Genomic DNA, 11,269 nt, shown 5'->3' with positions numbered 1-11,269 from the left:
TTTTACTCGAAAAAAAAAAAAATTTTTGAAAATTTTTTTTTTTTCCCCCCCAAAAAATACCTTTTTTTTTGTAAAAAAAAAAAAAAAAAAAAAAAAAAAAACAACAACAAAACTACTTAATTCATTAAAGGGATTATTAAGGATTATTAATATTTTTTGCAAGAGAAATGGTCTGTGCCCTACGTGGACACGTCTCGATCCCAGGACTTTGAGTAAATGCAGCAGATGCCTTTTTGAAAAATGTCTTTACATCTAATTCAAATGCAAATATTCTAAACAAAAGAACATCATGCGCAACATCAAAGTGGCGATTCACTTTCTTAAGCCCACGGAGCCGAGTGCTCCGATGCAGTGTGATCTAAACTGGCCTGTGCAAACAGCAATATAGCTGGAAGAAACCAAAGCCCCGCATGTCTTGATCCTCCCTCACCAGAGCCTCTGAGGAATTGTGGTGCACGCTCTGACAAGCCCCTCATTTGTTGACTCAGGGAGTGTCGCCGGGCCATGCTGAGGTGGTGACAGCCTGTGCGTGCTGCGAAGGAGGAGGGCGTTCTGCTGACTTAATACATCTCTGCAAGGTAACCATGTCAACGTCTCAGTGTCCGGGCCCCTGAGCCGCGGCAGACCCTTTAACAGGAAACTCTGGTCCTCACCCGCTCCGGAGCCAGGGCTCTTACTCGTTTGATCCTGTGGATGCTGGATGTGACCCTTTCATGAATGGGCGAATGAAAGGCCTGCTTACTGTACCAGGAGAAGGGAGTGTTTCATTTCAAATCAGGAGGACAGGAGGATTTCCAACCCTCTCCTTTGGTGTGGTCACATTCACAGAGGGAACTCCATTTCTAGCCCCCTCAGTCAGGTTAGACAGAGCTGCGCATGGAAGTGGGTCTGCCCACATGCATATGGAAAACTAAGTGTGTGTGTCTGTTTCAGAGCAATCTTGGATCTTATTACGGTTTGATCCCACTCAAATATTTCTGTAAGAAAAACAGAAGAAGGAAGGCCAGCGCTGGAGCCAGAGCACACGCCCCTTTGAACCCCTCCACTGCTTACAATGAAACCTTTCTCTTTGAATGGTTCTTAACGTGATAAAGTACAACTTGAAAATTAAACGTCTGCAATGCACATAAAGAGTTGAGGAAAACTTCAGGAAACTTGAACTTTAATAGTAATATTCTGTTTTGCAAGCAGGAAGGAAGCTCAACCTCTGTGATCGAAAGTGTTCCTCACACATAAATTTATTACTGAGCTGAAACTCTGATTTACAAATAAATTAGGATTTAACTTGCAATTCAATCAGAAAACAAAGCATAAGAAGCACACTGATCACCAACAACACAGTCTGTCAAACAACACAACTGCCAGTAGATACATGATTTTACAAACATCCCTACTTGGTGGTGTAATAAAAATATTATAAAAAAATATCAAATGATAAGAACCTACTTTCACTTTAATATACTCTGTCTTACTATTAAACACTATAAATAGAAATTTGAAACCAAACAGTGCATTTAACATTGACTGTGGCAAAAAATGCTTTGCGACACAGTTAAATTTGAAAGGAAGAAGCCGCTCCGGTCAGAAAAGACAAAAACAAGAAAACGCATATCATCCTAAGAACAACATCCCCATTTTGTAACATGGCGGTGACAGTAGCATGCAGTGGGAATGCTTATCCTCAGAATTTGCAGAAAAGTTTGAAAACCACGTATTCTTTTTCCTGTCCCTTGATTATTATCACATAGCATTGGAATACATAAATGCCCTCTCTCCAATGTTCAAAGTTCTCAAAAGATGCCCTCGTTTGAAAAACTACTTCAATATTTACAGTTCTTTGTGGACAACCTCCATGTAATCATTAATCACGACCTTAAGGTCAAAACATTTTTTTTGGGAGTCCCTATTTTGAGGCCAATGAAAGTTGTAAAAACAGACCCACCTGAAAACTCGCCTGGGGCGATGTTTGGCGAGGTGGCTGCCTCGCTTTCAGTGTACGACAAAGTGGAGTCTGAGAGATCTGCAAGGTAGAAACAAGAAAGTGTACTGAGATAGCAGCTCTTCAGTACTCTGTAAAAATCATTTCAACATGTGCAAATTTCGCACCAACATGTCCAAAAACACCACATGGTTTCGTCATACCATCAACACCTTAGTATATTCAATATTCAATTCAATATTGGCCAGGATTTAGTGTTAATGTTCTCTTAAAATCCTGCTTGTAACTGGAACTGAAATGAGGTTTCCAGCTCTTGTAAGTGATCAGGCTCCACATTTTCATCAAACAATATGTAGACCAAAATGATTAATAAAACCTTTTAACTGGAAAGACATTGCATTTCCCCCCCAAAAAAAGGGCAGAAGTAATACATTTTGACCTACTAAAGAAATGAATTGTAGTCTCATATGACCCTGACAACTTTTATCTAATTTCAGATATGCAAAAGTTCCATCCACCCATTTCCTAACACCCTTATCCCTATTGGGGTCAGGAGGGCTGCTGGTGCCCATCTCCAGCTGACGTTCCCGGCGAGAGGCGGGGCACACCCTGAACAGGTCGCCAGTCTGTCGCAGATGCAAAAGTTCCCTGCTCCTTAATTTTTATTTTCCATTTCGCCTTGACAGTCCCATCAAAGGCTCTCTTTGTGATTTGAGTTCAGGACTGAGGTTTTCTTCAATAAGATGTAACCAGTCAGAATCCTGATTTTAATTAATTTTGAAATACTGAATCGTTGTCTTTACAGAAAGTACACTGTGTCTTTGTCACATCTTTTTTTTATTTATTTTTTTTTATGATGGCTATATATGTTTATCAGATCATGCAGCAGCAACGAACACCACAGCAGTGTCCCCAAGTTAGGCTGTTTGTGTTCTTTGGTGTATGGTTATTGGTTATTCCCTCTTACAAGGGATATGTTGTTGAATCATTGGTCTAAAACGTACCAATTTAGGCACAACGTTCCATAAAAATCCTGATGCTATTTCAGTATTTCATTCTTTCAAACCCACATTTAGTTTGATCTAGTGATCCGGTTTCCCTGATTCCTTCTTCTTCCTCTTCAACCACACACAAAAAAGTCTAGTTTCTGTTCCTGCCATTGTCATTTTGTTCTCCCTGAAACAAATTTTTATTCCTTTCAAAATCCATGAAGATGCACTCCTAGTCAAATAAAATGTGCATTATCTGATGCTGTTAGCAATAGCAATGTAATGAATCTAACAATATGAAGACGCCACAACCTTCTTCTTTATGGCGATGGCTGTCTCGACACAAACACTAACTAGTAGCTCCTTAAGCAATTATGAGCCCGTGGTGAGAAGGTGATTGCTTAAGCACAGCACTTTGTGCCCATGTTTAAGACTCTTATTTTGAAGAATTGGGAAATAAAGACTCCTCGTTAAGCTGACTAATGGCACTCAGTTAAATTAGCTTTGAAGAAGCCTTCACTAACTTTTAAACTGCTAGTGTAACAGAATTTTGGATACGTGAGAGAAAATACATTTTGGCAGAGTGACAAATCAGATAAGAGAGTGTACAACTGCTACTGGAATATTATGATTGTTAGATAGCAACACTATTGGCGTCTGCTTTGCAGCTTACCCACTAAACTAAATGACTCTGTAATGGGCTTGTTCACCTTCTCCTCTATTTCTAGTAGCAGTTGTTGTCTGATGAGTAATGCAGGCTAACTTTTTAAAAGCCAATTTTAAAATGATATTGCTTAAACTAATATAATTAAATCAATACATTATGTTCAATATGTAAAAATACTGAATGAATGCTGAGCAATCTTAAAAATGTTTTGATATATGGTTTTGTACATACACATGGACGTACATACTGTTTCCTTTACCCTTTATTTTTTTCCTCTGAATTTTATATAAATATAATTAATGTCTGTATGGTGTGAACAAAAGCTAAATCCCTTGTTTGTGCACACAGTGTCGGCCAATAAAGCTGAGTCTGTTTGTAAATGACGTGAGTATGTTACGAGAAAAATCAAATATTAATATCTCAGGTATTACAGAAAGCTCTGAAAAATTCAATGGCTGAAAAGTTCATCCGAGTATTTGTTTCTTACCCAGTGGCTTGTGCTCTTCATTCGGGGAAAGCCTCGAATATGGTGGTGGAGGTGACTCTGCAACACAAAACCGTGATGTTAATAATCTAAGAAACATCTTTTTGTTATATATATATATATATATATATATATATATATATATATATATATATATATATATATATATACATTTAAAGTAAGATAGAATTTTTTTTTCTGGGAGTAAAATGGACCATGTAGTATAACATTGTTTCTGGAAAGATAAAAGCTGTGAGATATTTAGAATTAGCTATACGTAAGTAATTACAAAATAATATTAAATTAGTTCTGCTTAGCTTTCAAAGGAGCAAAGGAAAAAAAAAAGCCACAGTTGCAGAATTGAATTCAAGCCACAACAAGGGCTTCCACGCAAGAAAACATATCAAATTCAGCGCAGGCTACATCTGCACAGTATAAAAACAAATCTTTTATTTCACAAGCTAGTTAAAATGCTAATAAACTCAACAGAAAACTTTTGTTGCTGTTGTTTAATCATGTATTATTTAATTGATGCAGACCACTGTCTGGCCATAACCTGAAGTTAGCAGTTTATTAAACATGACCAAAACTCTGCTTTTTAATGCCGCTCCGCCCAAAGAGCCCGCTTGTATCTAATAAAAAGCGAAGAAATGGAGAGAAGCTTGCACAAGAGGCAGAGCACAAAGGAAAGAAAACTTTGTGAGCATGCTGTGACCTCGCCTACAGGGAAAATGGGAAGGAGGAAAGCATAATAGCAGCGGGTCCTTTAAGAGTGGCGGCAGTAATTGCCAGGATCTGAACTCAGTCACTCAGATACACAGCTAGTCAGTCTGGCGCCAGCAGTATGCAAACTGTATATTATCACCACTCCTTCACCTAAATAGCATGAGGGGACCTCCTCAGGACAAAAAGGGCTTTTAAAGTGCAACTTGAAACTGATCTCATTCCAAAAGTATAATGCCTGGCGAATTAAAAGGGAAAAACTTTCTGTCCACTTGGAGTTAAATAAGCTCTCTACCTACAGGTTATATAAACACTTTAAGAACTAGTGTGTTCCAGTACTGCGATTCAAACTATTTTAGACACGTTTCAGAATCTCACATATGATTAAACTATTATTCAATCAAAAATTTATTCCTCGAACTGAACGGCATTTGGTACCACTCTACTTCTATCTTCCCCCTTTTTACAAACAATGTCAAAAGAAGCGATTAAAGCCTGGATTCAAAGCGGCTCTTCTTGAATAGCGTGAAAGAAATACCAGTTCTATTGGGCCACGCATGAGCGCATGTGAGCTATGTCTACTACGAGCTTTAGTCCCAATAAGGGGTACGTGCCTCTCTCACTCTGCTTCCAATTCATCTTGGGTGTTTTACTGGGAAGGAAGCTCACATGGCAGGATTTCACATCTACATTTCCAGATGAGTGAAATGTCCCCCAAAAGTAATGTTTTAATTATAGTTTACCAGCTGACATTTAAGATACCCGACCTTGGTTACAATGAACAGTGATACGCGAGAACAAGAGCACAAAAGCTACGTCAGTTTTTCAACTTTGCTTCAATACAAATTGTGATATTGTTGGCTCTACGACTTTAAAAGTGCTTGTCATAACCAGCTGGCTCTAATAAACGTAGATGTTATGGAAAATCCACCCCATGTGCCAGCGAGGAGACAGAAATACTGACACTCGCATCTCTACACACGATACCAGGCCTTGTCATCGGGTCACTGGGGTTGAGTGGCCCAGCGTTTAAGGTTTTCCAAATCACACTCTCGCTCCTGCCAAAACTTAATCTGTTTAATATAGGTCAGAGAGGCTCTGCCGTGGAGAGCTCTCAACACACACACACACGCACACACACACAAACTGAAAGTGACCTGTTGGGCAGCAGGTCCAAATCTGTGGGTGAGGCTAAACAGCAACACACATGCTGCAGGCTTTCAGAGATTTATCTTAAAACAGATACAATGAAGCCTTTGACATATTGAGGCTTATACACATGGACTGATTATTGGTATTAAGATACACTCTCTAAAAAGTTCTATCATACCGTTCCTACAGTTTAAAGTCATGATGATGAGCAACCAGGGGACGTGTTTTAACCAACTGTATGTCCAGATTAAAAGTACAGTTGGCAATCTATAGATGGTTTATATGTTACTCAGCTAATTACAGGAAATAGAAAGTAACATCAGCTTGTTATACTTGTGTTATTCTGCAAAGAGAAGTACAGTACTAAATACATCTAACATGTGAGATTATTATAAATATAAAACTTAGGTTTGCCCTGAAGAGTTCAGCTCTGATATTTTTTAAAAGGACTCCAACACAAAACAGGGGGAAAAAAGTGCTCTTTGTAATTTGATAGAGTTAGCAGTTTAAGTTCAACAGGAAATAAAGGATTACAGGTTACACATTAAAGCACATATCTTTGTACCTGCACAGATTTTTACACAGCTTAAAGAAATGTATCAAAGTACTTGTTGTTTCTCGATGTGTTTTCAGGCTGAAAATGATAGAAGTTCTTAGTTTTGATGTGTCTTTTAGAGAAAAGAAACATTCTGACTCTTCAGCATGCAATCATTGTTTAGAGCTAATTAAGGGGAAACTATCAATTAAAGGAAACAGTATGTACGTCCACATGTTTTTTTTTTTTTGTTTTGTTTTATGTTGTGCATCTCCATTAATATTTGTTGCTTTTCATAATATAAAACAATTCAATCCTGTCTGCACACTGTTGCAGTGAGCTACTCTCAATTTTTAAGTTATTCACCAAAAGTGTTTTAATGAGAGCACAAAAGTAAAATGAACAAAATGTTGAATAAAATCCATAGATGTGTTGTTCTCTGTTATGGGGAATAATCAAGTATTGGCATCTAAGTCTCTAATAAGTCAGAGAGATTCTACATTTTCTTTTGAGCACAGCCAAATTGACTCAAATGAGTGTTACATCACTGCAACTTCAAAATTGCTCATGTGACAGGGTGGATAATTATGGTAATTAAAATCCATTTAATCAAACAAGAATCTCTGCTTTTTTTTTCTCTGCGTATCAAAGTAGGCCAAAAAAAAAAAAAAGACTGATAGAAAAAGTTGATAAAGCTGAGAAGATAATGAAGGAAATAAACTGACTAATATCCTCATAGTTATGTTGTGACATTTCGGATTCCCTCATGCCTTTTTTCCATTGAATAACGTTACACGGGTTGGTGTGATTCACTGTGCTGTTTTGTCTGTTTCCGATATAAAAGTGGCTCATACAACCAACCCATGCCACCCCGTTCCTGGGCCCTCATCAGCTGCAGGACCACAGGACAATGGTTACGCCGGAGCTACTGGCACCACACAACACAGTTCATTGATTGTGGGACGGATAAACATCACTGCTTACAACAAGCAAGCATAGCAGCAAGTTGCGTTTTCGATGCACTGATAAGATGCAACATTAGGCGTTTGGGTTAAACTCTACCTGCTCATTGAGAGTTACAACTGGTGGCGGTAATCCTCTCCCTGAACACACAGGACCATAAAAAAGCATACCACACTGTGCTGACACATGCTATGCTGCTCAGTGTTCACCTCAGAGCTAGTTCAAAGTTCAGTGAGGTCTCAAGCAGAATTTGATTTGGGGGGATCACTTGCTGTAATTGCCTAGCATCAAACATTTTCCACCACTGTCAGCATTTTGAAAACATGGTGAAGTTGGGAAGAAGGGTTCAGGTTTAAGCGAAACGATAAAAAAAACAGCCAGCAGTTGTTCTTCTAGTGCAAAACACATTAGACATTCTGATACTATCATTTAAGGACTGTTAAACGTAGTTGTGTAGTGATAAATTCAACTAACAAAGGCAAGACAAAGCACAATATTACTGCCATAAGAACAGGACAAGACGTTAACAAAGTTTTCCAGAAACTAAGATTCACAGATTTTATTAAGTACTCAGGGTTTTAAATTACAAAACATGTCTGGATTCCATAAGAGAACTGACAGAGCCCTTTGGTTAGTGGCTGACGGTTACTCAGTTGAAGCATTTTTACAGAGTTTCACGTTTTATCGGTATCTCGGCCACGATTTCTATTTTCTTCCAGGCACCCAAAATTCTAGCTTATAAACAATTAGACATAATGAAAGCTTCCTTGATCCCAGACGACTTTGTCAAGTCAACTGGCAAAATGAAGGACCTTTCCAAACTTAAATTAAAAAAAAAAAGTCAATAACATAAAAAAAAAAATAAAAAAAGTCAATAACATAAATTGAGAGTGTCTAGCATAATGCACTTGCCCTTATATCCAGGGCTCAATGTAATAACTTAAACAGATAAAGTCATACTGAGACACCAATTGGACAGAATACAATCTGGAATCACTAACATTTTTAGGGGATCTTGTGGCATAGGATCTCATTAGATCCCTACTGATTCTTGATCAACAAATGTTCAATTTTTAGGGGTGCTGGTCATTACACACCTTTGTCATTTTGCAGCATTGATTGATTTGTATTCTGGTAAAAAAAATAGTTATGTCAACAGCGCAATGTTTCACACTGACCATGCATCAATTCAGACCCTCCAAGGAGACGTTGGATGGCTAATTTGACAACAGCTGTCAGAAAATGTGTTTTTGTGACTCCAGTAAATGGCATCTCCAAGAGTGACATCACTGATAATTAATTTGGTTCAATCAAGGGTCATAACATAACAGCTTATAGAAATGTACAGTTCTGATTCCCAAACGTGAGATTCCCAAAGCAAATAAAAGTAAATAATAGAGTTTGTATTTTTTGGATAGTGCTTCAAATTAAATCTGGTTTGGACTGGACAGGAAGGGATGAAATATTAATATAAGAAGCTAAGTTCTCCAGAATGTCATGTGATTAGTACAAAACAATGTGCAGCACCAATTCATACAAAAATGTCAGGTACAAGTGACTAAAACTGTAGTGGTATTAAGAATAAATGTTCACAAGCTGCTTGTCACATTTTCTAGGAACCAACAGAAATGAAAAAGATTAGAACCAAAAATATGGTGACAGAATGTAATGCTAAGTTTCTAGAGATTAAAGTGCAACTCAATTAAATAATGTCATAGTTGGGAATTTTGTGAGAATCAGTCCTCAATCCTCAACTTCAGTGAAAAATAAACTCATTTGCAATGGTGCAAATGGACATGAAATTGTTTGTGTTCAGGTACAAAACGGCATGTTTAGCTATGATATAGGGTTATGACCTGGCAAAGAGCTAACAGGCCCATAGCTCATTTTAGAGTATACTTTGTGAGAATATGTGTTTCTTTAGAGCTTCGCTTGTTTTGCTTATGCATTGGGTCGGTTCTGGTTCACCTGGGCGTTAGTTTGTGTTTACTAAGAGGTAACAACGACCAGTGAAAGAAAAGCGCAGCTTTAGACATGCAGGTTGGAGGAAAAGTGTCCTTACCTGGCCCACAGAGCCGGCTGTAGTGATAGGGGTTGCAGCATACGGTTGGACTGTCCTGGGCCCCAAAGCTCTTGCACTCACAGAGCGGTTTGAGCTGGGCCGTGTGCTGCAGGTCAGCCCATCTGTACACTTTGCACACAAGCAGCTGCGGGGATGCCACATGTCCACCCAGGATTAACTCTGTCCTGGAAATCATAACACAGTCGCTGGGCATCCCTCCCCTTGACTCCACCGCCTCCAGCAAGGTATCAAGCGCCTTTTCCTTTAGCCGTTTCAGCAAGGAGTACGTTGCCGCCTTCAGCTCCTGCTCCAACACAGTGCGTGGCATCGCCTCCTGCGCCTCGGGTGAGCTGCTGCCGTCTCCCGGTCCGAGGCTCCTCAGCATGAAGTGGCACGACCCCGGATCCCTGGTGCCCTGAGCCGCCTCGGCGTGGTCCCGCTCTTTAAACAAGCAGCACGTCACCGTCCTGCACTCGCTGTCCAGCGCGGAGCGGGGGCTCCCTTGCTCCGGGACGCACACCGCGCCTGCATCTTGGTCCGACGTGACCCCCAAGCCGCCGAAACCTCCGCCGCCGCCGCTCTCCACGGCGCACACGCTCCCTATGTCCCCGAAAAACGACCCGCTGAGGGTCATCGGTCGGAACTCCGTTTTGGGAATTTTCTCTGGGTTGTTGCCAAAAAGATCGTCCCTACAGCCCTCACTATTTCTGCCATTTCCATCCTCCCCTTCTTTATCTGGGATCAAACGGCTTCTCCAGAGTCGCCGCACAAGACCTGAGCGTTTCGTCCTGAACATACGACAACTTGAATATTTAGAAGGGGAGGCTTTATTCTTGAACGGATATACTATTCCTGTCTTTGCAAAACATCAATGACACTGAAATGCCGTGCAGTCGCATGCACAGCCAACTGGAGAGCATAGGTGGCAAAACCGCAACATTAGACTGACGGCTATTTTGTTGCATCTAGAGTAAGAAAACCATGCAACAAATGCACTGCTGCATTCCGTTTAAAATGCATGCATTCAGCTGATTTCACAGTAAATAACTCAAAAGCTGCGGCAGATCGCTGCGGAATGGACTGTTTATGTGTTTGATAGGAACGAATAAAACATCATAGCACGATCAGCAACATAATCCAAGCCTGTACCCTTCAACCAGAGACGGTATAAAGTCACAGACCGAAACACTTTTAACAGCCTCGGATCGACTTTCTACACCGGTACAGAGTGTGAGGTAGCCCACTTCGGTGCGATTAAAATCCCAGGAACCATGCACCACAAGTCCACAATCCTCGAGATGTTTCTCGTTAAATCCCAACAAAACAAAATACAATAATAATTTGAAAGAAAACATCCACGAGAGTTCAAACTACACGCGAAGAGGCTCGATCCGCGGCTGAACAGCTCTCCTTGCGTCTCTGCTCAGATCTAAACCAAACTGCAGCCTGGATCCTTTTCTTTCTCCGTTTCTCGCTCTTTTTCTTTTTCTCCCCCCCCCCCCGTCTTCCTTACTCAAACACACACACACACACACGCACACACGCACGCACACACACGCACACGGGGCCCCCGAGGAGAGCGGTGGAGCCATTGGCTGACTACCATCATGTGCTAGTCTAGACACTTTGGCGGCTATGAGCTGCACTGATTGTTGCGCAAACAAGGTTTCAAGTTTCTTAACTCTTAAAGGCGAAACACTCACCTCTCGTTTTTTAAGTTAAAGTTGCTGAAACTCATTCACATTTCTGCCGCAT

The 11,269-nt window shown here is 40.2% G+C and overlaps 1 protein-coding gene across 1 annotated transcript in view; it reads right to left on the bottom strand.

Moving 5' to 3' along the window:
- Positions 1-11,005, bottom strand: part of smad6b (SMAD family member 6b) — a 28,464-nt gene extending 17,459 nt beyond the window's left edge. Inside the window, exons 1-3 of the mRNA XM_015047168.1 lie at positions 9,515-11,005; positions 4,083-4,139; positions 1,943-2,020 (exon numbers count right to left, since the gene is read on the bottom strand). Coding sequence (XP_014902654.1) covers positions 1,943-2,020; positions 4,083-4,139; positions 9,515-10,310 — 931 coding nt within the window. The 5' untranslated portion in view covers positions 10,311-11,005. The remainder of the gene's footprint in view (positions 1-1,942; positions 2,021-4,082; positions 4,140-9,514) is intronic.
- Positions 11,006-11,269: the final 264 nt, after the last annotated feature.

This window comes from Poecilia latipinna, unplaced genomic scaffold, assembly GCF_001443285.1.
Source record: "Poecilia latipinna isolate Pla-1442-1.1 unplaced genomic scaffold, P_latipinna-1.0 Scaffold811, whole genome shotgun sequence".
Classification (NCBI taxonomy): domain Eukaryota; kingdom Metazoa; phylum Chordata; class Actinopteri; order Cyprinodontiformes; family Poeciliidae; genus Poecilia; species Poecilia latipinna.
This window is presented reverse-complemented; position numbering and strand designations above follow the sequence as displayed.